Source organism: Trichomycterus rosablanca, chromosome 17 (genome assembly GCF_030014385.1).
Source record: "Trichomycterus rosablanca isolate fTriRos1 chromosome 17, fTriRos1.hap1, whole genome shotgun sequence".
In the NCBI taxonomy this organism is placed as follows: domain Eukaryota; kingdom Metazoa; phylum Chordata; class Actinopteri; order Siluriformes; family Trichomycteridae; genus Trichomycterus; species Trichomycterus rosablanca.
In genome coordinates this window covers 30,037,315-30,060,917 of record NC_086004.1, presented here as the reverse complement: position 1 = coordinate 30,060,917, position 23,603 = coordinate 30,037,315, and the positions used below count along the sequence as shown (strand labels likewise).

General features: G+C 48.4%; 2 protein-coding genes across 2 annotated transcripts in view; both read right to left on the bottom strand.

Moving 5' to 3' along the window:
• Window positions 1-167: 167 nt before the first annotated feature.
• On the bottom strand, window positions 168-23,155 carry LOC134331209 (ADAMTS-like protein 1). Its single transcript, XM_063012516.1, has 17 exons — window positions 23,148-23,155; window positions 22,820-23,109; window positions 21,775-21,904; window positions 21,483-21,687; window positions 20,362-20,544; window positions 19,964-20,117; window positions 18,450-19,458; window positions 9,902-10,029; window positions 9,638-9,766; window positions 7,602-7,784; window positions 7,069-7,194; window positions 6,371-6,583; window positions 6,029-6,212; window positions 3,558-3,762; window positions 3,355-3,461; window positions 2,234-2,448; window positions 168-1,228 (listed from the first exon to the last, which is right to left on the bottom strand). Exons 1-17 carry the CDS (start codon window positions 23,153-23,155, stop codon window positions 1,110-1,112), a joined length of 3,588 nt encoding a protein of 1,195 aa, XP_062868586.1. The 3' UTR covers window positions 168-1,109.
• Window positions 23,156-23,187: 32 nt separating this feature from the next.
• Window positions 23,188-23,603, bottom strand: part of LOC134331136 (ADAMTS-like protein 3) — a 43,549-nt gene continuing 43,133 nt past the window's right edge. Inside the window, exon 15 of the mRNA XM_063012417.1 lies at window positions 23,188-23,276. Coding sequence (XP_062868487.1) covers window positions 23,188-23,276 — 89 coding nt within the window. The remainder of the gene's footprint in view (window positions 23,277-23,603) is intronic.

Genomic DNA, 23,603 nt, shown 5'->3' with positions numbered 1-23,603 from the left:
GTGACCCTCTGTGTATGGGAATTTGTGCCCTTTGTATGGTCAAAGAGAGCCTCAGTCGGTGTTCCGCTTCATCCCAGAGCTGTTGAGTGCGGCTGAGCGGACCTTCCCTAAATTCTCTATCACCCACCAGCTTCATTTCCTACCAGTTGTCGACACAAAACAACACGTTTAAAAAACAGCTTCTTTATTTTATTTGATTTATTTTTATTTATTTTATTAATTCTTTCCCTTGTTTGCACCGTCCCAGTTTGGACGTACTTAATTCCCCTGTGCAGTCCGGTGACCCCTGCTGGCTGCATGACACCCGCGCCGGACACAGAGGGCCTCAGGCTGGCACACCAGACATTAGAGGACGCTATTCCCCATCCAGGCTTCAGACCGCCAGACACGGCCAGACGATTACAGCGGTGCCGAGCAAACGTGCTACGCTTAAAAGAAAACGTTGTGCTAACTTTTTGCGTGTGGTTATAGAGTCCGTACGAAGTCTTCATCCGTACCCGCTTCAGCTTCCCTTCACACACGTGAACGGTCCAACATGATCCGCTTCAAGTCCCCATAATAATAAAAATGAACACATTTGGTATAAATTAAAAACACAGAAGGGGGCGCTGTGCAGCTTCTCATCGCTCAGCGGTGCATTAAAAATAAAACATACTTCCCTTCAGTCCACATTAACGTCCAAACACACACACACAGTGCAGTTACTGAATCGGTCCCCAAAACGGCACTTTTTGCCTCTCCGGTGTTGTCAGGTCGAGCGTTGTGAGGACCCCCCGCGGTTCCTTCCTCAGGTGCTGATCAGACGCGTGAACCGCGTTCTGAAGTCGGAGAGTAAATGACTGGGAATGTTCTCAACACGGTAGGTAAGCGGTAAACAGTGCTAGCTACATCTAGGGGGCGCTGTAGTGGCTTGTGAGTGATACTGAGTGAGCTTATCTCCGCTCTGTCATAGCAAAACAGATTAACGGCCGACGAGGTGTCGAGTGAGTTTCTGGGTGAATCTGGCGCCCCCCGGTGGTCTGATATATATATATATATATATATATAGCATGTACATCAGTGTAGGAACGGCGTGTCCGTGTTGAGCGCGCTCCCGGCCGACAGGCGAGCTAGGTGGAGTCCGAATCTTTAGAACAGGACTGGCAGCACCGGCGCGTGTACGGCTCGACGGAACAGAGTCCGAGCCGCCTCACCGCCGCGCAGTACCGCGTCGTATCCTTACACTCGTCTACAACCAGAAAAAACACACACGTGGTTAGTTACCATCTATAATAATACATCTATACCAAGGGTGCCGATACACCACACAGCCAAAAGTATGTGGACGCCCTGCTTAGAATTCAGTTCAGGTGTTTCAGCCAAACTAGAACTTGTATGGAACAGTGAGGAACAGTGAGGCGCAGTGAGGAACATTAATACACAGGGGAACAGTGAGGAACAGTGAGGCGCAGTGAGGAACATTAATACACAGGGGAACAGTGAGGAACAGTGAGGAACATTAATACACAGGGGAACAGTGAGGAACAGTGAGGAACATTAATACACAGGGGAACAGTGAGGAACAGTGAGGAACAGTGAGGAACATTAATACACAGGGGAACAGTGAGGAACAGTGAGGAACATTAATACACAGGGGAACAGTGAGGAACAGTGAGGAACATTAATACACAGGGGAACAGTGAGGAACAGTGAGGAACAGTGAGGAACATCAATACACAGGGGAACAGTGAGGAACAGTGGGGAACTGAAGCACAACAAGTAACAATGAGGAACAGTGTGGAACAGAGGAACAGTGTGGAACATTATTACAAAGAGGAACAGTGAGGAACATTAATATAAAAAAGGAACAGTGGAACAGCGGAACAGTGAGGAACATTAATACAGTGAGGAACAGCGAGTTACAGTGAAACTGAGGAACAGTGAGGAACAATGTCGGATCTCAAATATGGCTATTCGACTAAACAGGCACAAATTCCTAAGACATTCCAAAATCTCACGGTAAGTGTACCCTGAGAGAGGCGTGGCTGTTTATATTTGAATGAATGGGCGTGGTTTTGGAACAGGACGGGATGCTCAGGGGTCCAGATACTTTTGGCCGTTGATGTACAACAGTAATAAAAATGTCCTGGATTGTAGAATTTGTGGTTCTATCTCGTCTGTATTAATTAATTAGCGGTGGGAACGCCCCCCCCCTGCCCCGCCCGGGGAACAGTGAGAGTCGCTGCGGACGTACTGCCACAGGAAGTGATGCTGCAGTGTTGCCAGGACGCCGGGCGGTGCTGCCAGGAACAGCGCAGGTCCGGTAGCGTCTTGTTGTTACGGCGATGAACGCACTCCACCCTGCGAGACTGGAAACCGTTTCCGCAGGTTGCCGTGCAGGTTCGCCAGGGCGACGCCCTCCAGTGGACGTCACACATCTCTGCCGTGCAGTTCCTCACGGAGGGCGGCCTGAGAACAGAGGAACAGTGAGGGACAGCAAGGAACAATAAAGATCAGAAACTGTGAGAAATGGAGGAACAGTGTGGAATAATGAGGAGCAGAGGAACAGTGAGGAAAAAAGGAACAGTGAGGAACAGAGGAATGGTGAGGAACAGTGAGGAACAGAGAAACAGGAATAGTGTAAAATAATGAGAAACAAAGGAACAAAGAGGAACAGTAAGGAACAGGAACAGTGAGGAAACAATGAGGAACAGAGGAACAGTAAGAAATAGTGAGGAACAGTGAAGAACAGGAACAGGAACAGTGAGGAACAGTGAGGAACAGGAACAGAGGAACAGTGAGGAACAGGAACAGAGGAACAGTGAGGAACAGGAACAGAGGAACAGTGAGGAACAGGAACAGTGAGGAAACAATGAGGAACAGTGAGAATGAGGAACAGTGAGTAACAATGAGGAACAGAGGAACAGTAAGAAATAGTGAGGAACAGTGAGGAACAGGAACAGAGGAACAGTGAGGAACAGGAACAGTGAGGAACAGGAACAGAGGAACAGTGAGGAACAGGAACAGAGGAACAGTGAGGAAAAAAGAAACAGTGAGGAACAGAGGAATGGTGAGGAACAGTGAGGAACAGAGAAACAGGAATAGTGTAAAATAATGAGAAACAAAGGAACAAAGAGGAACAGTAAGGAACAGGAACAGTGAGGAAACAATGAGGAACAGAGGAACAGTAAGAAATAGTGAGGAACAGTGAAGAACAGGAACAGGAACAGTGAAGAACAGGAACAGGAACAGTGAGGAACAGGAACAGAGGAACAGTGAGGAACAGGAACAGAGGAACAGTGAGGAACAGGAACAGAGGAACAGTGAGGAACAGTATAAAGAAGAGTTCTGAGTTTTGCACTGAGTCGTACGCACCGTTCCTCAAGATCACAGGTGGCGTTGGAGTCGGAACCGTTCAGGTTCCTGCACGTCACCGCCCGCCTCTGAGTGGCCACTGCGGGGCCGAGACACCGCCCGAAACACTGCACACAGAGGAGGATCATGGGTAATCGCTACACCAAACAGGTTATTAGCCTATCAAAGGTTCCAGCTGTTGGTCAACGAGTGAAGTGATCTACCTGACCCCAGGATCCGGTGATCCACTCGGCGCAGGGATCTGCCACACAAGGTTCTCTGTGCTCAGGACGAGCCGCTCCCTCACACGCCGAGTCCGGTAGAACCCGAACGCTCCCGCCCGCCTCCAGGAGCTGGCACCACACCCGCCGCCGCCTGAACCCGCCGCCACACGACGCCGAGCATTCGGACCACACGGTGGAAACCCAGCTGGAAACAAAAACAGATCACACACTGGTTACAGCAGAATCCAAACTGGGACTAAAACACACATCCTTCTGGTTCTCAGGCATCAGCGCTGGGCGTGGCTCAAAACCCAAATTTTGGCTGGCTTTGAGAGACTTTAAAGTGTGTCTGTGGGAATTTGTGCCCGTTTAGTCAAAATATGGCAGAACCTGAAGAATCAAGAGAACAAAGAGATCCAGGAGAACCAAGAGAACCTGAAAGAAACTTAAAAAACAGGAGGAACCTGGTTAACCAGAAGAGGAGGACCAGGAAAATCCAGGAAAACCAGGTGAACCTGGAGAACTTAAAGAACTAAAAAAAAACCTGGATATTCAGGAAAAGCAGGAAGGACCCGGAGAACAAGAAGAACCCGGTAAACCAGAAGAACCAGGTGAACCTGGAGAATCAGGAGAACCTGGAGAACCAGAAGAACCCAAAGAACAAGGAAAACTTGGAGAACCAGGAGAACCTGGAGAACCAGAAAAAAACTGGAGATCCAGGAAAAGCAGGGAAACCAGGAGAACAAGAAAAACCAAGAGATCCAGGAGAATCTTGAGAACCGGAAAAAACTGGAGAACCAGGAGAACCTAAAGAACTCCACCCCACCTTGCCCAAAACTCTGTATGAGCACTAATCCCAGCAGACACACTCCAGAATCTCGTGACAGCGCTAATGTTCCAGCGCTGAGTGTTTTATTAGTATTAGGTAACAGTAGCCGTGAGACCCCCCGCGCTCAGGGGTCCAGCTTCTCCTCGCGGGTGATTGATGGGGTGCTGAGGTCTTCACGTCGCCCCCCGGAGGACTCGAGGGGAACTGGAGATGACGGATGAGCTCTTTAACAGGTCGGTGAGGAATGTGGACGCCGCCGAGCTCGGGTTTGTGCTGGATCTTCTCCAGGTCTGACCGACGGTTCGTTCGGTTCGTGATTTATTAGCGGGGGAACGAGGACGCGGCGGGAGATCAACGGGAGATCAGCGGGAGATCAGCGGAAGATCAGCGGAAGATCAGCGGAAGATCAGCGGGAGATCAGCGGGAGATCAGCGAGAGATCAGCGAGAGATCAGTGGGAGATCAGCGGGAGATCAGCGGGACGGTGTTTAAAATAAGGAAGAGCACAGAATCAGACTGGAACTTCAGGGGTTTGAGTCCATGATGCTCGACTGAATTTCTTTCATTCTAAAATATTTCTACATGAATTTTATTACATTTATTTTTATTTAAAAATTATCTGAAATGTGGATAAAAAAATAAAATAATTAGTTTATATTTTTAACGTATTATTGTGAATAAAAAATATTTTTCTTTAATTAAAAATAAACAGGTACATAAAAACATAATAAATACAAAAAACGTTAAATATATATATATAATAAAAAATATTGATATGAACCATAGATTTTTAAAAACATTATGATTAGTTTACATCTTTAATATATTATTGTAAATAAAATATATTTTTCTTTTATTTAAAAATAATAATAAAAATAAACAGGTACATAAAAACATAATAATAAATATAAAAATATGTTACACAAATATAAGTATTGTTAATGTATTTACATATTTATTGTGAATAAAAAATAATTTTCTTTAATTACAAAAATAAAAATAAACAGGTACATAAAAAATAATAAATCAAAAAAAATGTTAAACATAAAAAATAAAAAAACATTGATATGAAATACAGATTTTTAAAATACACAGATACATAAATAATAATAATAATAATAAATATAAAAATATGTTAAAAAATAATATATATAAAAAGCTACTAAATAAAATTAATAAGAAAAAACAGCCTTTAATTACCAGCTTTAATATCTAGAATTTTTCTTTATTTATAACATTTTCCACTCCTCAATTCCAATTCCTCAATTCTACTGCTGCAGACCCCCACTCCTGAACGAGGAGGGTCGTGACTAACACACGCCTCCTCAGAGACACGTGCAGCACAGACCGCTTCTTTTCACCTGCACCATGAGGGTTTATACGGAGATCCGTATCACGCACGGAGAGTCACACACTGATCTCTGGTACTCTAACTCGAATCTCAACCAGGCTGGGCGACCAGCGGGCAAAGAAGTTTGATAGGGTTCGTCATTACTGTTGGGATCACGACCTCTACTGGCTGGTCGGTGGAACTGCACTAGAGCTGGATGATTCACAGACAGCAGTGCGTGACGTTGGCAGATGAAAAGAAGCGGTCAGTAACTGCATACAGTTTGGAGGGTGGGGGAAGGGTGTGAGGGTACCTGGGAGGGCAGTCGTGGAGGTTACACGGTCGTGTCAGGGTGGACGGTCTGGGAAGGTTCCGGCAGGATGAAGCGGGCATCTCGCGCCCGCTGGCAGCGGTGCAGTGAACTCTCCTGCTCTGAGATCCTCCGCTCCCACAGGAGGCGCTACACACACTCCATTCAGCTAAACGCCACTCCAAATCTGCACACACACACACACACACACACACTCCGTACGCTATACGGCTCTCTGTAGGAACCCGAGTGGAACAGAAGGATCCGATCGGGGCTTGTGCAGGCGGAAGCAGGTTCACAAAGGGGAAATGGATATGACTAAAACAGGATTTCTTACGCACTGACCTTGCGAGAGGACGTGGATCCAGGCGGAGATCAGCCGATTATCGGCCAGCGTCTGGCACGAGAAGCGCCCCTCGAACCCGGCGCCCGGGGCGCTCACCTCCAGGATGCGGCCAGCAGCGAGGGTGCGGTGATGTGCGCCCGGGATCTGCTCCAGGGTCCGGTTCTCGTAGGTCCATTTTATCGGCTTCCTGTGGCTCGGTACGACCGGGCAGCCTGAAAATGCGGAAGAAAGAGATGAATCAGAATTCCTACCGATGCTCTCACACAGTCGGGGTCATTAATGTGTTTTTACGGTGGGTGGTGCAGGGCGGTGATGCATCCGGTTAATGGTTTTATTCATATTGGCACAAACCCCAAACCCTTCAGATCCCAAATATCCTAAAAAATGCAAATTCTGTAGATGTGCAAAAGTATTTGCCCCCTTGGTTCACCAGTTTGTACACCAGTTTGGTAAATTGAACACAGCCGGACACACCCAGGGGCATCAGGGTTACGAGCCTTGATCAGGTATGAGCTTGGCAGTGCCAGGATTCAAACCCTGACCCCTCCTGTTCGTCGATACCCCAAGCCCCACACCCTAACCATTCTTCTACCCCCGTCCTCATCAATAACACCGGACGTAAGTGAAGTCATATCCACTTCCCGGGCGCGGCTGTGGGCAACTGACCAAAACCACTACAGAGGGGCGAGGGCGTTACCGATCCTCAGGGCGTCTCCGGGTCTGACGGAGATCACGCTCCCGGTACGAGAGGCCATCACCACTCGTCTCCTGGTCAGGTCCGGGAGAGCGTGGTGTTTCTCATCGGTGGCTGCAGCGCTGAGATCTGCAACACCAAAAAAACAACCACGATCATCATCGCATTCACCTACAACCTTCAGCCAGAAGTATTCGGACGCCTGCTTTAAATACAGATACGATTTAATGCGGAACGGGCACAAATTCCCACAGACACACTTCAGAAGAGATCACATATAAGTCGTTCTATTTTAATACCGTTTGCTTTTCTATATACATTTTGCGTTTAAACATCTTTATCTGAAGGAGTTTAGCTCTGCGTCTGTGGGGATTTGTGCCCGTTCGAGTGAATGAGAAGGGGTCGGTGGAGCGTGGACATGTCAGAGTGAGGGCGTGTCAGGAGAATATACCCTCCTCGTACACCATCAGGGTCTCCAGCAGGGGAAGAGGAACTGGCTACGACTAAACTAAAGAAAAGAAAAGGCAGAATCTCACCGGTCACGTGGATGGCGGTGGCGGCGGCTGATTTGCCGATGGCGTTGGACGCCGTGCAGACGTAGGTCCCGTCGTCCTGCAGCGTCAGGTTGTAGAGCAGCAGGGAGCCGTTCGTTAGCCGAATCACGTTGGGGTTCGACTCGCCCTCCACGCGGTGCCAGCTCACACTGGGCTGAGGTACGCCTGCTCCAAAAAAAAAAAGTTGGTAAACGATGAGGAAAGGGTGACGCCCGCTTTACAGAAAATCACGATCGATCAGGCGCAGAGACACTTTGAAGTGTAGATCAAAGAGAACGGCACTCTCTTCCCGATTGCGCCCCCTATCTGCCAGCCTGTGTGGGAATATGGCAGGTCTGGATGAACAACAGCCGCTCTACTTACCTGGTCGTTTCATTTCATTTCCAGTAACGGCTTTATGCTGGTCAGGGTCGCTGTGGGTCTTGTTTGGGCTGGGTGCCAATCAATTGCAGGGCTACGGTCGTCTGTGTAGACGCCTGGTCGTCCGATAGCACCGCCGAGAGTCTAACCGGCCGGGTAAGGGTTCATTCTCATTGTCACTACAACAGCGACTCCTGTTGGTTTGTCACGGTGCCGCTATGGGTGATGGAGAGACACGTAGGGCGTAGTGTGACTCTACGTATGTTGTGTTTGAGAGGGCAGTTGCTAATTACACATGGGGAGCTGTAGCTTAGCAATAAAGGTACTAAACCAATAATCCAAAGGTCACTGGTTCAAGCCCCACCACTGCCAGGTTGCTTCTGTTGGGCCCTTAAGCAAGGCCCTTAACCCTCAATAGCTCAGACTGTATACTGTCACACATGTAAGTCGCTTTGGATAGAAGCGTCCGCTAAATATTGAAAATGTAAACATAAAAATAATTGTAAGCAGCTTCCCCCAGGAGGCGCTGTTGTTACAGTTACACACACAGTCCAAACTGCGCTGACGGAAAAACAGAGGTGATTATGGGTAATAAAATTAGTCCAAGCCGTTCCTGGGCACCGTCCAGGCAGCACTGGATCAGAATTTTGGGTATCGGACCAGGAAGGCACTGTTACGCCCTTAACCAAAACCAGTGGATGCTTTAAAGGACGAGAACATCAACCCAGTTTGTCTGTAACGCTCCATCAGGACCTGACGGACCCCTCTAGCAGCGAGGCTAAGTGCTACGGGTGAGCCGCGAGCCTCTGAGGGTCGAGCCAAATTTTTCAACCCCAGAGATCCCGAAGATCAAAACAATAAACATCCATAAAAAACAAACGCAGGAACGCGAGTCGCCCCCCCACTTAACTCCATGTTCAATCAAACCGCGGGAGTCGCGCTCGGCTACGCTAAATCAGCTCCGGGTAACGATGAGGAACGCCATAAATCGGGCTGCCGGGGGCCGGCGTCCTGAGCCGCTGGTTAGCTTTACACAACGTTTCACGCTAATTATCCAAAACGTTCGGCGGTGCAGCAACATGAGAGCGATTAATCAGGAAACACGTCTGAATATACGGCATAAAGACGTAAGCTTTATATAACGGGACTGGCACACGCGCTCGTGAACTTCTCACGCAGAAGAAACCAACCGAAAGTATGTGGACGCCCCTCCTGAATGATGTTCGGCCACACCCACTGCTAAAATCGATTCCACTGGTGTGGCACCCGCATCAAACACCTCTGGGATGAACTGGAACCTCCACTTTCTCATCCTGACGAATGCTCTCTAGACCGAAGGGTCACAAATTCCCACAGCAGGAAGATGTTCCTCCTTTTTGGGGTCTGATGTTCCTCAGTCTGAGCTGAGTCCTTGGTAGGCTTGTAAAGACTCGCCGTAGTTAAGGTGTATTTCATAGAGAACCACGCTAGATGGATTTTCCCGGGTCCAGAAGCCACCGGGAACCCTCACGCCAACGCTCCTGTGCCACGTTTGCCCGCCGCTATAACGTTTGCACCATGAACGAACCCTACGTTGTCCAAAAAAGTGTCTCAGGAACGTTTGTGGATCCTGAGCTGACGTTGGAGGCATCTCCAGACCTTCAGAAGATCCCACTCACCTGTTACCAGACAGTCCAGGGTGACGTTGGCGCCCACGCGGGTTCGTACCCTCCCCCCTACCGCCACGTTCAAGCTGTCGCCGCGAAGATGGGAAACGTTCGTCCGGGAGGCGGCGATGGAAGGAGGTTCTGCGGAAGAGAGGAAGAAGACAGGTAACCACAGGAAAGATGTGCCAGGCCACCAGTCGTGTCACTGTCCACAGTCAAGCAGGGTTTACATTGGCATGGGTTCCAATCAGGAATTAGGAGAGAGGGGGAGCTTACCGGTCCACAGCACTCGCGTGGTTTCTGAATCAGACCCCATTTCATTACTCGCTGTGCACCTGTAGGTCCCGGCGTCTTCGGTGCCAGGGTCGACCACGCGCAGCGCTCCGCCGCTATCCCACGATACCCTGCGGGTCAGAGGACACACACGCGAAATATGAGACATAAAAACCACTGTGGGAAGAACGCAACGAGAAGAACGTGATGAGAAGAATGTGATGAGAAGAACGTGACCAGAGAAGAACGTGATGAGAAAAACATGACGAGAAGAACGTGACCAGAGAAGAACAAAGATTTTCAGAACACAACTGCAGGGATTTTTGACATTTCACCATCTACAGTTGGTGATCATGTTCTTCTCATCATGTTCTTCTCTGGTCACGTTCATCATGTTCCCCTTTCGTCTCATTTCCTAACACGGGTTTGATGTGGAGGAACAGTGGTACCCAGAAACCCTTATCTCAGCCCTATTGAACAATTTTAGGATGAACTGGAACCTCGCTGGTGAGCCAGGCCTCCTGGTCCCCTGTGGAAGCTCTCAGAAGAATTCAGGTGGATTTTATATTCCTGGCTGTGGTTTTCAGCTCGTGCTCAGGTGTCCAAATACTTTTGGCCATGTAGAGTTGATGTACAGAGCAGACATACAGAGTTCAGGGTTCAACGTCTTCAGAGAACGTCACACGTGGAGGAAACCAGACGAGTCCACGTGGGTGGTAGATCCACGTGGACTACCACCACGTGGGTGACGTCTCGGCGACATAGTCGTAGGGAAAAGCACCGACCATCTCAGTTGCACGTGTCCAACAGGTTTTCCCCACTCAGTGAGCCACCCGCTGAGAAGCCTGTTAATGTAAGTGCTCTGGTTATAGGAGATTCTCAGCTCCGACACGTGCGTATTGCAACCCCCATAGAGACACCAGCAACCATAGTCACCTGTATTCCGGGGGCCAGGGCGCCTGACATCAGAGCAAACCTGAAAGTGCTGGCTAATGCTAATCGTAGATTTTCGAAGATTGTTATCCACGTCGGCACTAATGATGTTCGTTTACGGCAGTCTGAGGTTACTAAGAGTAATGTTAAAGAGGTGTGTGAGTTAGCTAGGTCGATGTCTGAGGCAGTAGTGTGCTCTGGCCCCTTACCGATTCGACCCAGTGGCGAAACCTACAGCAGGTTGTTGTCGCTGAACCGCTGGATGTCTAAATGGTGCTCAGAAAACTGCATCGATTTTGTAGATAACTGGTCCACCTTTGAGGGAAGGCCTGGTCTTTTGAAGCGGGATGGTGTCCACCCCACGTGGGAGGGTGCTGCTCGCATTTCTTGCAGCATAGGTGACAGGCTTTACCACCGCGTTAGTGTAGCGGCAGATAGTGTTAAATGACTATCCAGAGCCAAGACCAGGCAGCAGACTAACAGGCCTAACCGACTGTCTGCGAGTCGCCATCGGACGTCACCCGGAATCCTTAGGTCACAAACCATTGAGACTGTGTCTGTTTACCGTGGCAGGTGTAAGCCAAAACAAAATCAAAAAGTATGTCATAATAACTTAATTAAAATTAATCTAAATGAGCATCATGAAAACCCTAGTAAAGTTAAACTAAAGTTAGGACTTCTAAACATCAGGTCACTTGCATGCAAAACAGTAATTGTAAATGAAATAATTACAGATAATTGTCTTAGTGCCCTGTGTTTAACCGAGACCTGGGCTAGACCTGATGAGTATCTAGGTTTAAATGAAGCATCTCCTCCGGGTTACAGTTATGAACATAAGCCACGTCTTAGCGGTCGTGGTGGAGGAATAGCCGCAATTTATGATAAAGACATAGGTCTTACTGTAAAATCATCTCCCATAACAAACTCGTTTGAAGTTCTTATCTCTGACATAACCAATAAATGTTCATCTGATAAAAATAGTATGTTTAAACTGGTTACTGTTTATCGACCCCCTGGTCCTTACTCAGAATTTCTTAACGAATTTGCCGATTTTCTTTCTAAATTAGTCTTATCAACTAAGAAAGCTTTAATTGTTGGTGACTTTAATATTCATTATGAGGATAAGTGTAATCCACTCAAAATTGCGTTTGATTCTATTTTAGAATCCTTAGGCATCACCCAAAATGTAACAGGACCCACTCACCGCTGTAAACATACCTTAGATTTAATACTTACTTATGGTATAAACATAGACAACCTGGAAATTATACCACAGAATGACTTAATCTCTGATCACTCCCTACTAATATATGAAGTGTCCCTGTCCAATAATATACAGCAACCAAATCGTTTTAAATGTAAGCGCACTATTACATCTGCAACTGCAGCAGCGTTCATAAACTGCCTACCAGAATTACCAAATATATCAGCATCAGAACCTAAAGAACTAGATCAGGCAACTCAAAACCTAGAGACCGTACTGCGCACAACCTTAGATAACGTAGCCCCACTCAAAACTAAACTGATTAGGGAGAAAAAACTTGCTCCTTGGTACAATGACCACACATGCGCACTTAAACAAGCAGCACGGAAATTAGAACGTAAGTGGCGTCACACTACACTGGAGGTGTATAAGATTGCTTGGAAAGATGCTCTAACTGAGTATAAACATGCACTTATAAAAGCTAAATCTTTATATTATTCATCCCTAATAGAGAAAAATAAAAACAATCCTAGATTCCTTTTTGAGACAGTGTCCAAATTAACTAAAAACGTCAATGAAACTGAATCTAATATACCGCCCGACTGTACCAGTGATGATTTTTTAAAATTCTTTAATGACAAGATAGAAAAAATACGACTTCAGAGTCAGAGTGTGTCACTTGCCAATGTTAAGTATGGACTCACTCCGAGCAGCATTGGTGATAATAGTAACGAGTTAATCCAACTAAATTCCTTTAATCCAATCTCCCAAAATGAACTAACTGTGTTGATTAAATCATCGAAGTCATCATCGTGTATACTCGATCCTGTTCCAACTCGTTTACTTAAAGATTTACTCCCAGCTATTGTAGAGCCCCTGCTTACATTAATCAATGCATCCCTTAGCCTTGGGTATGTACCTAAATTGTTTAAAAGTGCTGTTATTAAACCCCTGATTAAAAAACCTAATCTTGATCCACATGTTTTATCTAATTATAGGCCAATTTCAAACCTTCCTTTTGTCTCAAAGATATTAGAAAAAGTCGTTTCCAAACAGCTATGTTCTTATTTGAATGAAAATTGTATTCATGAAAAATTTCAATCAGGATTTAGACCCAACCATAGTACCGAAACCGCATTAATTAGAGTAGTTAACGAGTTGTTAATGTCTTCTGATAATGGATGTGTCTCTTTTCTTGTTCTATTAGATCTTAGTGCAGCGTTTGATACGGTCGATCATAACATTTTACTGGAGAGGCTAGAAAATACAGTAGGTGTTAAAGGACTCGCACTCTCTTGGTTTCAATCATATTTGACTGACCGCTCTCAATTCGTTTATGTAAATAATAAATGCTCAGAAACTACAAAAGTAAAGTGTGGTGTTCCACAGGGGTCGGTACTTGGACCGCTATTATTTACACTCTATATGCTTCCACTAGGTGAAATTATTCATAAACATGGCATAAACTTTCACTGCTATGCAGATGACACACAGCTGTATATATCAGCCAAACCAAATGATACTGACACAATCAGTAAGATAGAAGATTGTGTAAACGACATAAAAAACTGGATGTCGTGTAATTTTCTTTTACTTAATTCAGATAAAACTGAGGTTTTACTTGTTGGCTCTAAAGCTGCAAGAGACAAGTTGTCTAACCTGGTGCTAAACTTAAACACGTTCTCTGTTACTCCCAGCCCAGATGTAAAAAACTTAGGTGTCACAATAGATTCAGATCTCTCCTTTGATACACACATTAATAATATTACTAGAGTTGCTTTCTATCATTTGCGTAATATCTCTAAAATAAGAAATATACTATCTGTTAATGACGCCGAAAAACTGATCCATGCGTTTATAACTTCTCGGTTAGATTATTGTAATGCTCTTCTAACTGGATGCTCTGGTAGATCCTTAAACAAACTCCAGTTAGTTCAAAATGCAGCAGCTCGAGTGCTAACTAGAACTAAAAAATTTGATCATATCACTCCTGTTCTATCATCTCTACACTGGCTGCCAGTTAAATTTCGCATTGATTACAAAATACTTTTACTAACCTATAAAGCGCTACATGGTCTGGCTCCACAGTATCTGAGTGAGCTTATTAATTACTACAACCCAGCACGTCCACTTCGTTCACAAGATGCAGGGTTACTTATAGTTCCTAAAATTAAAAAGACCAAAGCTGGTGGAAGAGCATTTTCTTACAAAGCTCCACAACTCTGGAATAATCTTCCTGCCTCTGTTCGGTATTCGGACACAGTCTCAATGTTTAAGTCTAAACTGAAAACATATTTATTTTCTCAGGCTTTTGATTAGTATAGACAAAGGCGCAGAGCTTGGGGGTTCTTGGTCATAGAAACTTGTGGTGATCAGGGATGTTGGGTCGCTGTCGTTCTGCCTCTCTTGTCCAATCACTCTGGTTTGGGTAGGAGAGGTGGGCGCTGATGTCCTGTGAAAGCCTTCATGACCTTGTTACCTGCTCGCTCTCCCTTTTAGTTATGCTGTAATAATTAGGGCTGCCGGAGTCTAAAACTCTCTGTAAAACTGTTTGTCAACTAGCATTGTACATTATTAACTACATTCTCTGTTGTTTTACCCCGAGGGCATTCTGATGGAAACCTGTTTACCCGCCGAGGTTAAGGATTAAAGTCGAGACTGCCGGGACAACGATGCTGCTCCTGTCAGATGTGACGGGTCTGGAGTAATTGCAACGACAAGAAATCACTACAGACTTTATTGAAGACTAGAGCGGATAACAACTCTATTATTATTTAATTGTTTATTTATCTATTTATTACCACTGTATGACTTTTAGATCATTCAATTCTGTGTTTGTATGATTTGTGTAAATCGTGTATTTATTTAAAGTATCCTCCAGACCACCCAAGAAGGATGGGCCCTGTTGAGTCTGGTTCCTCTCAAGGTTTCTTCCTGTAATTTTCAGGGAGTTTTTCCTTGCCACAGTCGCCCTCGGCTTGCTCAACAGGGGTTTTTGTATCTGTTGGTCCTGGATTTTGTAAAGTTGCTTTGAGACAATGTATATTGTAAAAAGCGCTATATAAATAAAGTTGACTTGACTTGACTTGACTAGATCGCAGCCCGATACCATCCGCTCCACCGAATAAAGCAGCCGGCGCACGGCGAGATAAGATCGTCTCACCGCTCTGAGCTCCGGAGATCTGATAACACGACCACTGGGATCCCTTACACAAATAAAACCTAATCAGGATGGTTTCTGCTCCAGTCTCGATTCTGATGTTTTGCTTCCAGGAGGAGCCGGTGGTACAAAATCCGCTCCGGCAATCTGATGCGCCCGGCGTACCGCGGTGCCCCGATATTTACCTCCTCCTCCCGCCGGTATCTAGTGTAAATATTGCTCTGCCAGGCCGGAATGTAGACGCTCACTGTGCGGCACGTCGGGTCGCCGGGGGACGCCGGTTTATTTTGGCCGTGAAGTGGAACCGGCAGCGGGTGAAGCGCCACGGACCAGGAGCAAAAAATCTGGGAGGCATTTAGAGGAACGACAGTCCGACAGTCAAAAGTATGTGGACACCTGATCTGCGATTCCAAAATCGCTTTTCTACTGCCGTGGTGCCGAAATCCTGAACGGTTCCCTTTTCCTGTTCCTTCACAAAGTCAAAGGTTCGTGGCTAGAAAAACGGGCGCAGTTTTGGATCCGTAATGTCGCTGTTCTGGAACCGATGGGCAACGGATCCTGCGTCGCCATAGTAACGTTGTGTACCCGCCTTTCTGCCAGGAAAACAAACCAGCAGTGACAAAGCATCGGCCGTCTGCGAAACGAAGCGTTGCAGCCATGTAAACCAGAAACGCTTCAAATCACAAAAAGCGTTGGCGTGGTCACATGATCTGACGCTCAAGGACGTGGGCGCGACACGCCGACGAAGCGGCCATCTTTCATCCCAAATGGAAGAACGCCCACATCCACGTACGTAATCGCCAGGTTCCATTTTCGAAAGGGTTTGCTAGTTTGTAGTAACCAGAACCAGTTCCAGCACAGATACAAGAGAACAGTGCAGGACTAAACGCTTGACCCCCTACAGTGAGGGAATCATGTAGCTCTGGTTTGCACAGTGAGAAAAGGGAACAATGTGACCAAGAGATGACAAGCCGTGGTCCTCACAGTCACCAGATCTCCAACCGACCCACCTTCTACAGGAAACACTCAAGCGACTGGTTAGACGGTGGAACGGTTCTGTTGATCCGGTACGGTTCCACAGGCGGCCGCTCTGACGGTTCCTGGTGGTTGGACACGTTCCAAAAACACAGGTGTGGTTTTTTCCTTTAATTTGTCACCTATTTGTAGACTTTAGGCACATCAGCGGCGGAGCTCCGGCACAAAGAACAACACCGAACACGTCTGGACACGTCTGAGAAATTCGGTCCTAAATTAAACACCGTGAGGAGCCTGATGATGAAAACGGGATTTAAAACGCCACGTTCGGTGCCAGCGTCTCTGTCCGCGATCGCCGAGCCTCTGGGATGAGGTAGCGAGCTGATTTCGGGCCGGTGTTTGGACAGCCGCGTCTTGGCGGGCGGGTTGATGTTTGGCGAGCGTCTGGGTACAAGCTGACCGTGTTTACCAGAGAACGTTTCTGGACCGCAGGGCGACCCTGGAGGGAGCCGAGCCGAGAGAGCATTACGTGCTAAACGCAGGAGTTTGGAAGTGAAAGCTCATTGTTTTGTTTAGTCGGAGTTGGAAATGAACCCGAGTGCCGGATGCTCGACCGAGGTGCAACAACACTGTCGCAAAAATGGGGACAAATGACATGAATACAAGAAGCGATGGGTCGTGGTTCACCACTGTGTTCCAAACTGCATCAGAGAATCTAAAATCGCAAATAATTTAGATCTTTTACCGTCTACCGTACATGATACTGTACAAAGATTCAGGAAATGTGAGAGCTCAGGACAGAAGAACAGAACCCGCTGTGCTCAGTCACGTGGGATTGGGAGTACTTCGGAAAAGTGTTGTTACTTGACACGCCCTACTCCCTACTCCCTGCTCTCTACTTACTACCTACTCCCTACTACCTACTCCATACTCCCTACTCACTGCTCCCTACTACCTACTCCCTACTCCATACTCCCTACTCACTGCTCCCTACTACCTACTCCCTACTCCCTGCTCTCTACTTACTACCTACTCCCTACTACCTACTGCCTACTCCATACTCCCTACTCACTGCTCCCTACTACCTACTCCCTACTCCTTACTCCCTAATACCTACTCCCTAATACTTACTCCCTGCTCTCTACTTACTACCTACTCCCTACTACCTACTACCTACTCCATACTCCCTACTCACTGCTCCCTACTACCTACTCCCTACTCCCTGCTCACTACTTACTACCTACTCCCTACTACCTACTCCCTACTCCATACTCCCTACTCACTGCTCCCTACTACCTACTCCCTAATATCTACTCCCTACTCCGTACTACCTACTTCATACTCCCTATCATTTACTCCCTACTCCCTGTTCTCTACTCCCTACTACCTACTCTATACTACCTACTCCCTGCTCCCTACTACCTACTCCCTACTACCTACTCTATACTACCTACTCCCTACTCCCTGCTCCCTACTACCTACTCCCTACTACCTACTTCGTACTCCCTACTATTTACTCTCTACTCCATACTCCCTACTACCTACTCTGTACTACCTACTCCGTACTACCTACTCCCTGTTCCCTACTACCTACTCCCTACTACCTACTCCCTACTACCTTCTCCCTGCTCCCTAATACCTACTCCCTACTCTGTACTACCTACTTCATACTCCTTACCATTTACTCCCTACTCCCTGTTTTCTACTCCCTACTACCTACTCTATACTACCTACTCCCTACTACCTACTCCCTACTACCTACTCCCTACTACCTACTACCTACTCTGTACTACCTACTCCCTACTACCTACTCCCTACTCCCTACTACCTACTCCCTACTCCCTGTTCCCTACTACCTACTCTGTACTACCTACTCCCTACTCCCTGCTCCCTACTACCTACTCCGTACTACCTACTCTGTACTACCTACTCCCTACTACCTACTTTGTACTCCCTACTATTTACTCCCTACTCCCTGCTCCCTACTACCTACTCCCTACTACCTACTCCCTGCTCCCTACTACCTACTTCGTACTACCTACTCCCTACTACCTACTCTGTACTCCCTACTACCTACTCCCTACTACTTACTCCTTACTCCCTACCACCTACTCCCTACTCTTTACTATCTACTCCCTTCTCCCTAGTACCTACTCCCTACTACCTACCGCCAGGAACACAAGGGGGAACACGCCCCCATCCCAAATTTTTTGTGTGTTTCTACTGTACTTTTACTTCCAAAAAAGAGGGGCTTGTAATTGTGCATGACACGTGCTTACCCGTCTCGTAGGGGACGTCCGTCCTTGCTCCAGGACACCGTGGGCGTCGGGTCTCCTCGAGCCGGACAGAGAAGTGTCAGGCTTCGGGTGGCGTTGGTGACGTACGCGGTGCTCCCCACGTCGACCCTCAGGTCCCTCTGGAAGCTCATGGTGGATCCCAGAGACCCGTCACGAACGATGGTCGCTCTGCTTCTCACACGAGCTCCTTCCGAGGAATTCGGGGTTCCGTCTGGACGTTCCTTGACCTGGTGCGCCGCTGTCTCTTTCATCAGCCTGGTGATGAGCTGGGACGCCAGGTCGTCCGTCACGTCTACTCGTTCCGCCAGCGTGCTGATGTTCCTCAGGAGTTCCTCAAACCGAGCCGAGTCAGCGGTGATCACCAAGCCGGCAGCGGTCCTGGATGCTAGAAGGTGGTTCCCCAGATCGACCGGTTCCTCCTCCTCCAGATCAAGCTCGTTCTTCTGGAACCAGCCTGGACTTGATTTCTGGATCTTCTTAAACCCTTGGTCCTCCTGATCCTGGCACTTGGAGATCCCGAAACCTGGCGGCTTCTCCAGGAACGTTTTGGAGCTCCGTTTATCCGGACGTTCCAGAAGCTTGTTATCATGGCCAATCAGCTTCAAGGTGAAGACGTCTGAGTCCTGATTGGCCCAGCAGCGGTACTGACCGATGTCTGCGGCGTCCAGGCTGTAGATCCTCAAGGCACCAGATTTGGTGACGCTCAGACGTTCGGAGCTCTGAAGCTCCACCCCGTCCTTCTCCCAGCGTACCTGCGATTTAGGGAAGTGCCGCACCGGACACTTGACCACCACCGAGGTTTTCGGGAGGAGATAAGCTCGCCCCCCAACGGTGAAGCTCAGCCTCTTCTCCTGCCTGGTCTGGATGTAGATACGTCTCAGGCCCAGGACTCGAGGGCATCGCTTTTTGGAGAACTTGTGTCCTGCAGGGAAGGAAAAAGAGGAACGTAAACATGACAAAATATCATAACAGGAGGAGACCAAAAGTATTCCTGGTCAGGGTCGCAATGGGTCCGGTTCCACCTTAAAACACTGGGCAGGGCGCCAACCCATCGCTGGGTTACGCCCGACTGTCCATGTAGGCCGGCTTGTTGATAAACCACTGAGATTCTGACCCGGACTTAAGTGATTCCTGCCTTGCAATCAGGACCAGTAGGTGGTCAGTATCTGGTCAGTAGGTGGTCAGTACAGTATGTGGTCAGTATCTGTTCAGTAGGTGGTCAGTACAGTATGTGGTCAGTATCTGGTCAGTAGGTGGTCAGTACAGTATGTGCTTAGTAGGTGATCAGTAGGTGGTGAGTAGATGGTCAGTATCTGGTCAGTATCTAGTCAGTAAGTGGTAAGTAGGTGGTCAGTACAGTATGTGGTCAGTATCTGGTCAGTATCTGGTCAGTATCTGGTCAGTAGGTGGTTAGTAGGTGGTCAGTAGGTGGTCAGTATCTGGTCAGTAGGTGGTCAGTACAGTATGTGGTCAGAGAGGAATGAAGTGGTTCTCACTGGTGCAGCTGCTCATCCTGCAGCTCCTGATTAAGGGCGGCGGCTGAAGGTCGACACACAGCGATCGGTCCAGAGTGACCAGCTGACCGGACGCCGTCTGTCTCCTGCACACCGGCTCCCGGCGCTGGATCCCCTTCCCACAGCTCACCGAGCACTGCACACACAGCACAGACCAGTCAGACCAGTATCAGTGTGGACCTTGGACCACTCGCACCCACCTTGGACCGCTCGCACCCACCTTGGACCACTCACACCCACCTAGAACCACTCACACCCACCTTGGACCACTCACACCCACCTAGAACCACTCACACCCACCTTGGACCGCTCACACCCACCTTGGACCACTCACACCCACCTAGAACCACTCACACCCACCTTGGACCGCTCACACCCACCTTGGACCACTCTCCGCCCACCAGTTGTGGCTGCAGACAGCGCGTGCTGACACACGGTCGGTGCGTCTCAGGTTTGACTCCATCACACTCGTCGTCCCCGCGGCGCCGGAAGCTTCCGGTAGCCAGACGCTGCCGACAGTAAACCTTGCGCCACTGCGTTCCACTTCCACATGAACTGGAGCACTGCAACACACACACACACACACACTGTTCCTGCATGCTCCTCAGAACTCAACTGGTCTTCAACAACATTCCAGGGGTCATGAAGAACCTTTTTAGAACCTTCTTGAAACATCATCTGTAGATGATGTTCAAATTCTCCAAGGAACCCTGACACAACGTCGCCCTGACATTTGGAACATTTCTCTGGAACTTGAGCAGAGTTCGATAATTCAGAAAAGATGTTCTCAGCTGGTCCTCAACAACATTTGAACGTCCAACAGGAGTCATGAGGAACCTTTATTAAGAGGCTTCATGGAACAACATCAGATGATGTTCAGGTTCTCTAAGGAACCCCAACATAACGTCGCCCTGACATTCGGAACTTGTGCATTTCTCTGGAACTTGTGCAGAGTTCGATAATCCAGAACTGACGTTTCTAACTGGCCCTCAACAACATTCGATCGTCCAATATGGGTCATGAGGAACCTTTATTCAGAAGCTTCTGGGAATATCATCTACGACAGGTTCTCTAGGAAACCCTAAAGCCGCTACAACAATGACAAGAAAACATCTAACGTCACCCTGACTCTGATGAGTTTTATAAACCTGAACAGATGTTCCTAACTGGTCCTCAACAACGTTCAAACGTCTTAGAGTGTCATCTATGAGAGGTTCTCCAAGGAACCCTGAGACCTACAGAGGAACACACTTTGCTTTATCTATTCCTCCACTGATCATGCTGGAAACCTTCACCAGACAGTAGGAGGCCACACCCCATCAGACCTCCCCGTGGCACCATCGAGACTAGAACCCAGGTTCACACAACGCTTCGTTTTAGCCCACACGTGTGTGTGAGTGTGTGTGTGAGTGTGTGTGTGCGTGTGTGTGTGTGTGAGTGTGTGTGTGAGTGTGTGTGTGCGTGTGAGTGTGTGTAAGTGTGTGTGTGTGTATGCCGTTACCTCCAGCCACTCGCCCGTCTCCCAGCTCGCTCCACACTCCACCTGATTACAGGCTCGGACCTCGGCGGGTCGGATCCCTCCGCACTCAGAACTCGACACCGACTCGCTCCGGTTCGCCCCGGCGCCTCTCACGCACCAGACGGTCCGGGTCTGCAGCCCCGCCCCACACGGCACCGAGCACGGGTTCCACACGCCCGCTTCCCACCTGGAACACACAAACCCAGAGCGCTCGGGTTCCACAGGTTCACGTCTAGCATCAGGTTCAAAACCACCAGGTGTGGAGATGCCGTACCTGGCCGGGCAGGGCTGAGGGTTGCACATGCGCGTCATGGCAGGCGGTTTGAGGGCGTCGCCACAGAGCGAGTCCTCCACCGGGCCCCACCCCACCGCCGTCACGCACCGGATAACCGCGTCCTGCTCACCTGAGGAGAGAGAGGAGCACATCAGCCGGGGTTCTGGAAACATCTGCCCATCACCTGAAACTGCCACTTTATACAGCTGCTGTTATATTCCTATTGCTGCTGCCACATCCAACCGCTACCACCACATCAACACCTCACTGCTGCCACTTCACATCATAGTTGCCACTTCACATCACTGCTGCCTCATCATATCAGTGCTGCCACATCATACCGCTGCTGCCACTTCACATCAGTGCTGCCACTTCACATCATTGTTGCCACATTATACCGCTGCTGCCACTTCACATCAGTGCTGCCACATCACATCAGTGCTGCCACATCATACCGCTGCTGCCACTTCACATCAGTGCTGCCACTTTACATCAATGCTGCCACATCAATGCTGCCGCTACTGCCACATCATCACATTACTACTGCCACTTCATACTGCTGTTGCCACTTCACATCACTGCTGCCACATCATTCCAAAGCTGCCACATAACATCACTGCTGCCACTTCACGTCACTACTGCCACTTCAGATCTGTGCTGCCACATCACACCACTGCTGCCACATCACCACCCCACTGCTGCCACACCACCACCCCACTGCTGCTACATCATACGACTGCTGCCATATTACACTGCTGCTGCCAAATCATACAATTGGCCCACAATCACCCTGATGCCACAGTTGGGCCCCTAAGGAAGGCCCTTAAGCCTCAATTGCTTGTATTTGCATTGGATAAACTGTCCACTAAACGGATCCCATCCATCACAGAGATTCACTCAGACCTGGAGGGTGCAAAAGAGCTGCCAATCCACCTTCTGCAGGTTTTTGGAGGTGGTCCATGTCATGCAGGACCTGTTCTATTAGCTGTGCCACCCTCAGATATAATAATAATAAATAGCATCAGCGTTGTTCAGACTGACTCACCTACAGCGCAGGAGGCGGAGCAGGCGGTGAAGCCCCTGTACTCCCAGACGTAGCCCGTCTGTGCAGGGACGTTCGGACCCTCCCTGTGGCGCTGGAGCGGATCCGGAGGTCCCGGGCAGGGTGGCAGGGTGCAGGACCTCCGGAGGGCGGGTTTCTCCTCACCACACTCCTCCTCCGGGAGCTCCACCTCAGCTCGGGTAAACGAGAGGAACACTTGGCATTTCACGCGCCGCCTCTGCAGGCCGACGCCACACGATACGCTGCAGGACGACCACGGGCCAGGAACGAACCTGAGAGACGCAACACAGGGTCAAAAGTATCGGGACACCCACACATTTCAGCCACAACAGTTTCTAACAGTCTCAAACTTACGATGGTTCCTCGCTGGTCACTCTGGTCTCCTCCAGTTCCTGAGCTTGTTTTAGCCACGGGAGTTTAGCTTCTACAGGAACGTTCTCTACAAGATCAGGAAAAAATAGCCCACATTAGAGCAAGCAGATCCCAAAATAACCAGATCCCAGCCTGCTTCAGGGCTCATAAACAAAACACCTGTAGGTTTGTACACCTGTCCAAAAACTTGGCAGAGATGACCTCCAGTCTGAAAGCTTCTCACCAATAAAACCCAAGAACCCTCAGGTTAGAAGCTGATTCAATGTTAGAACATCTACAAATCCAAGTGTAGACGAACACCACCATCTTAATATTCAACCACCTAGAAACACCAACCATCAACAAACTCCCATAGAAACCCAACTTCCAACAAACACCATCATCTACAAACTCC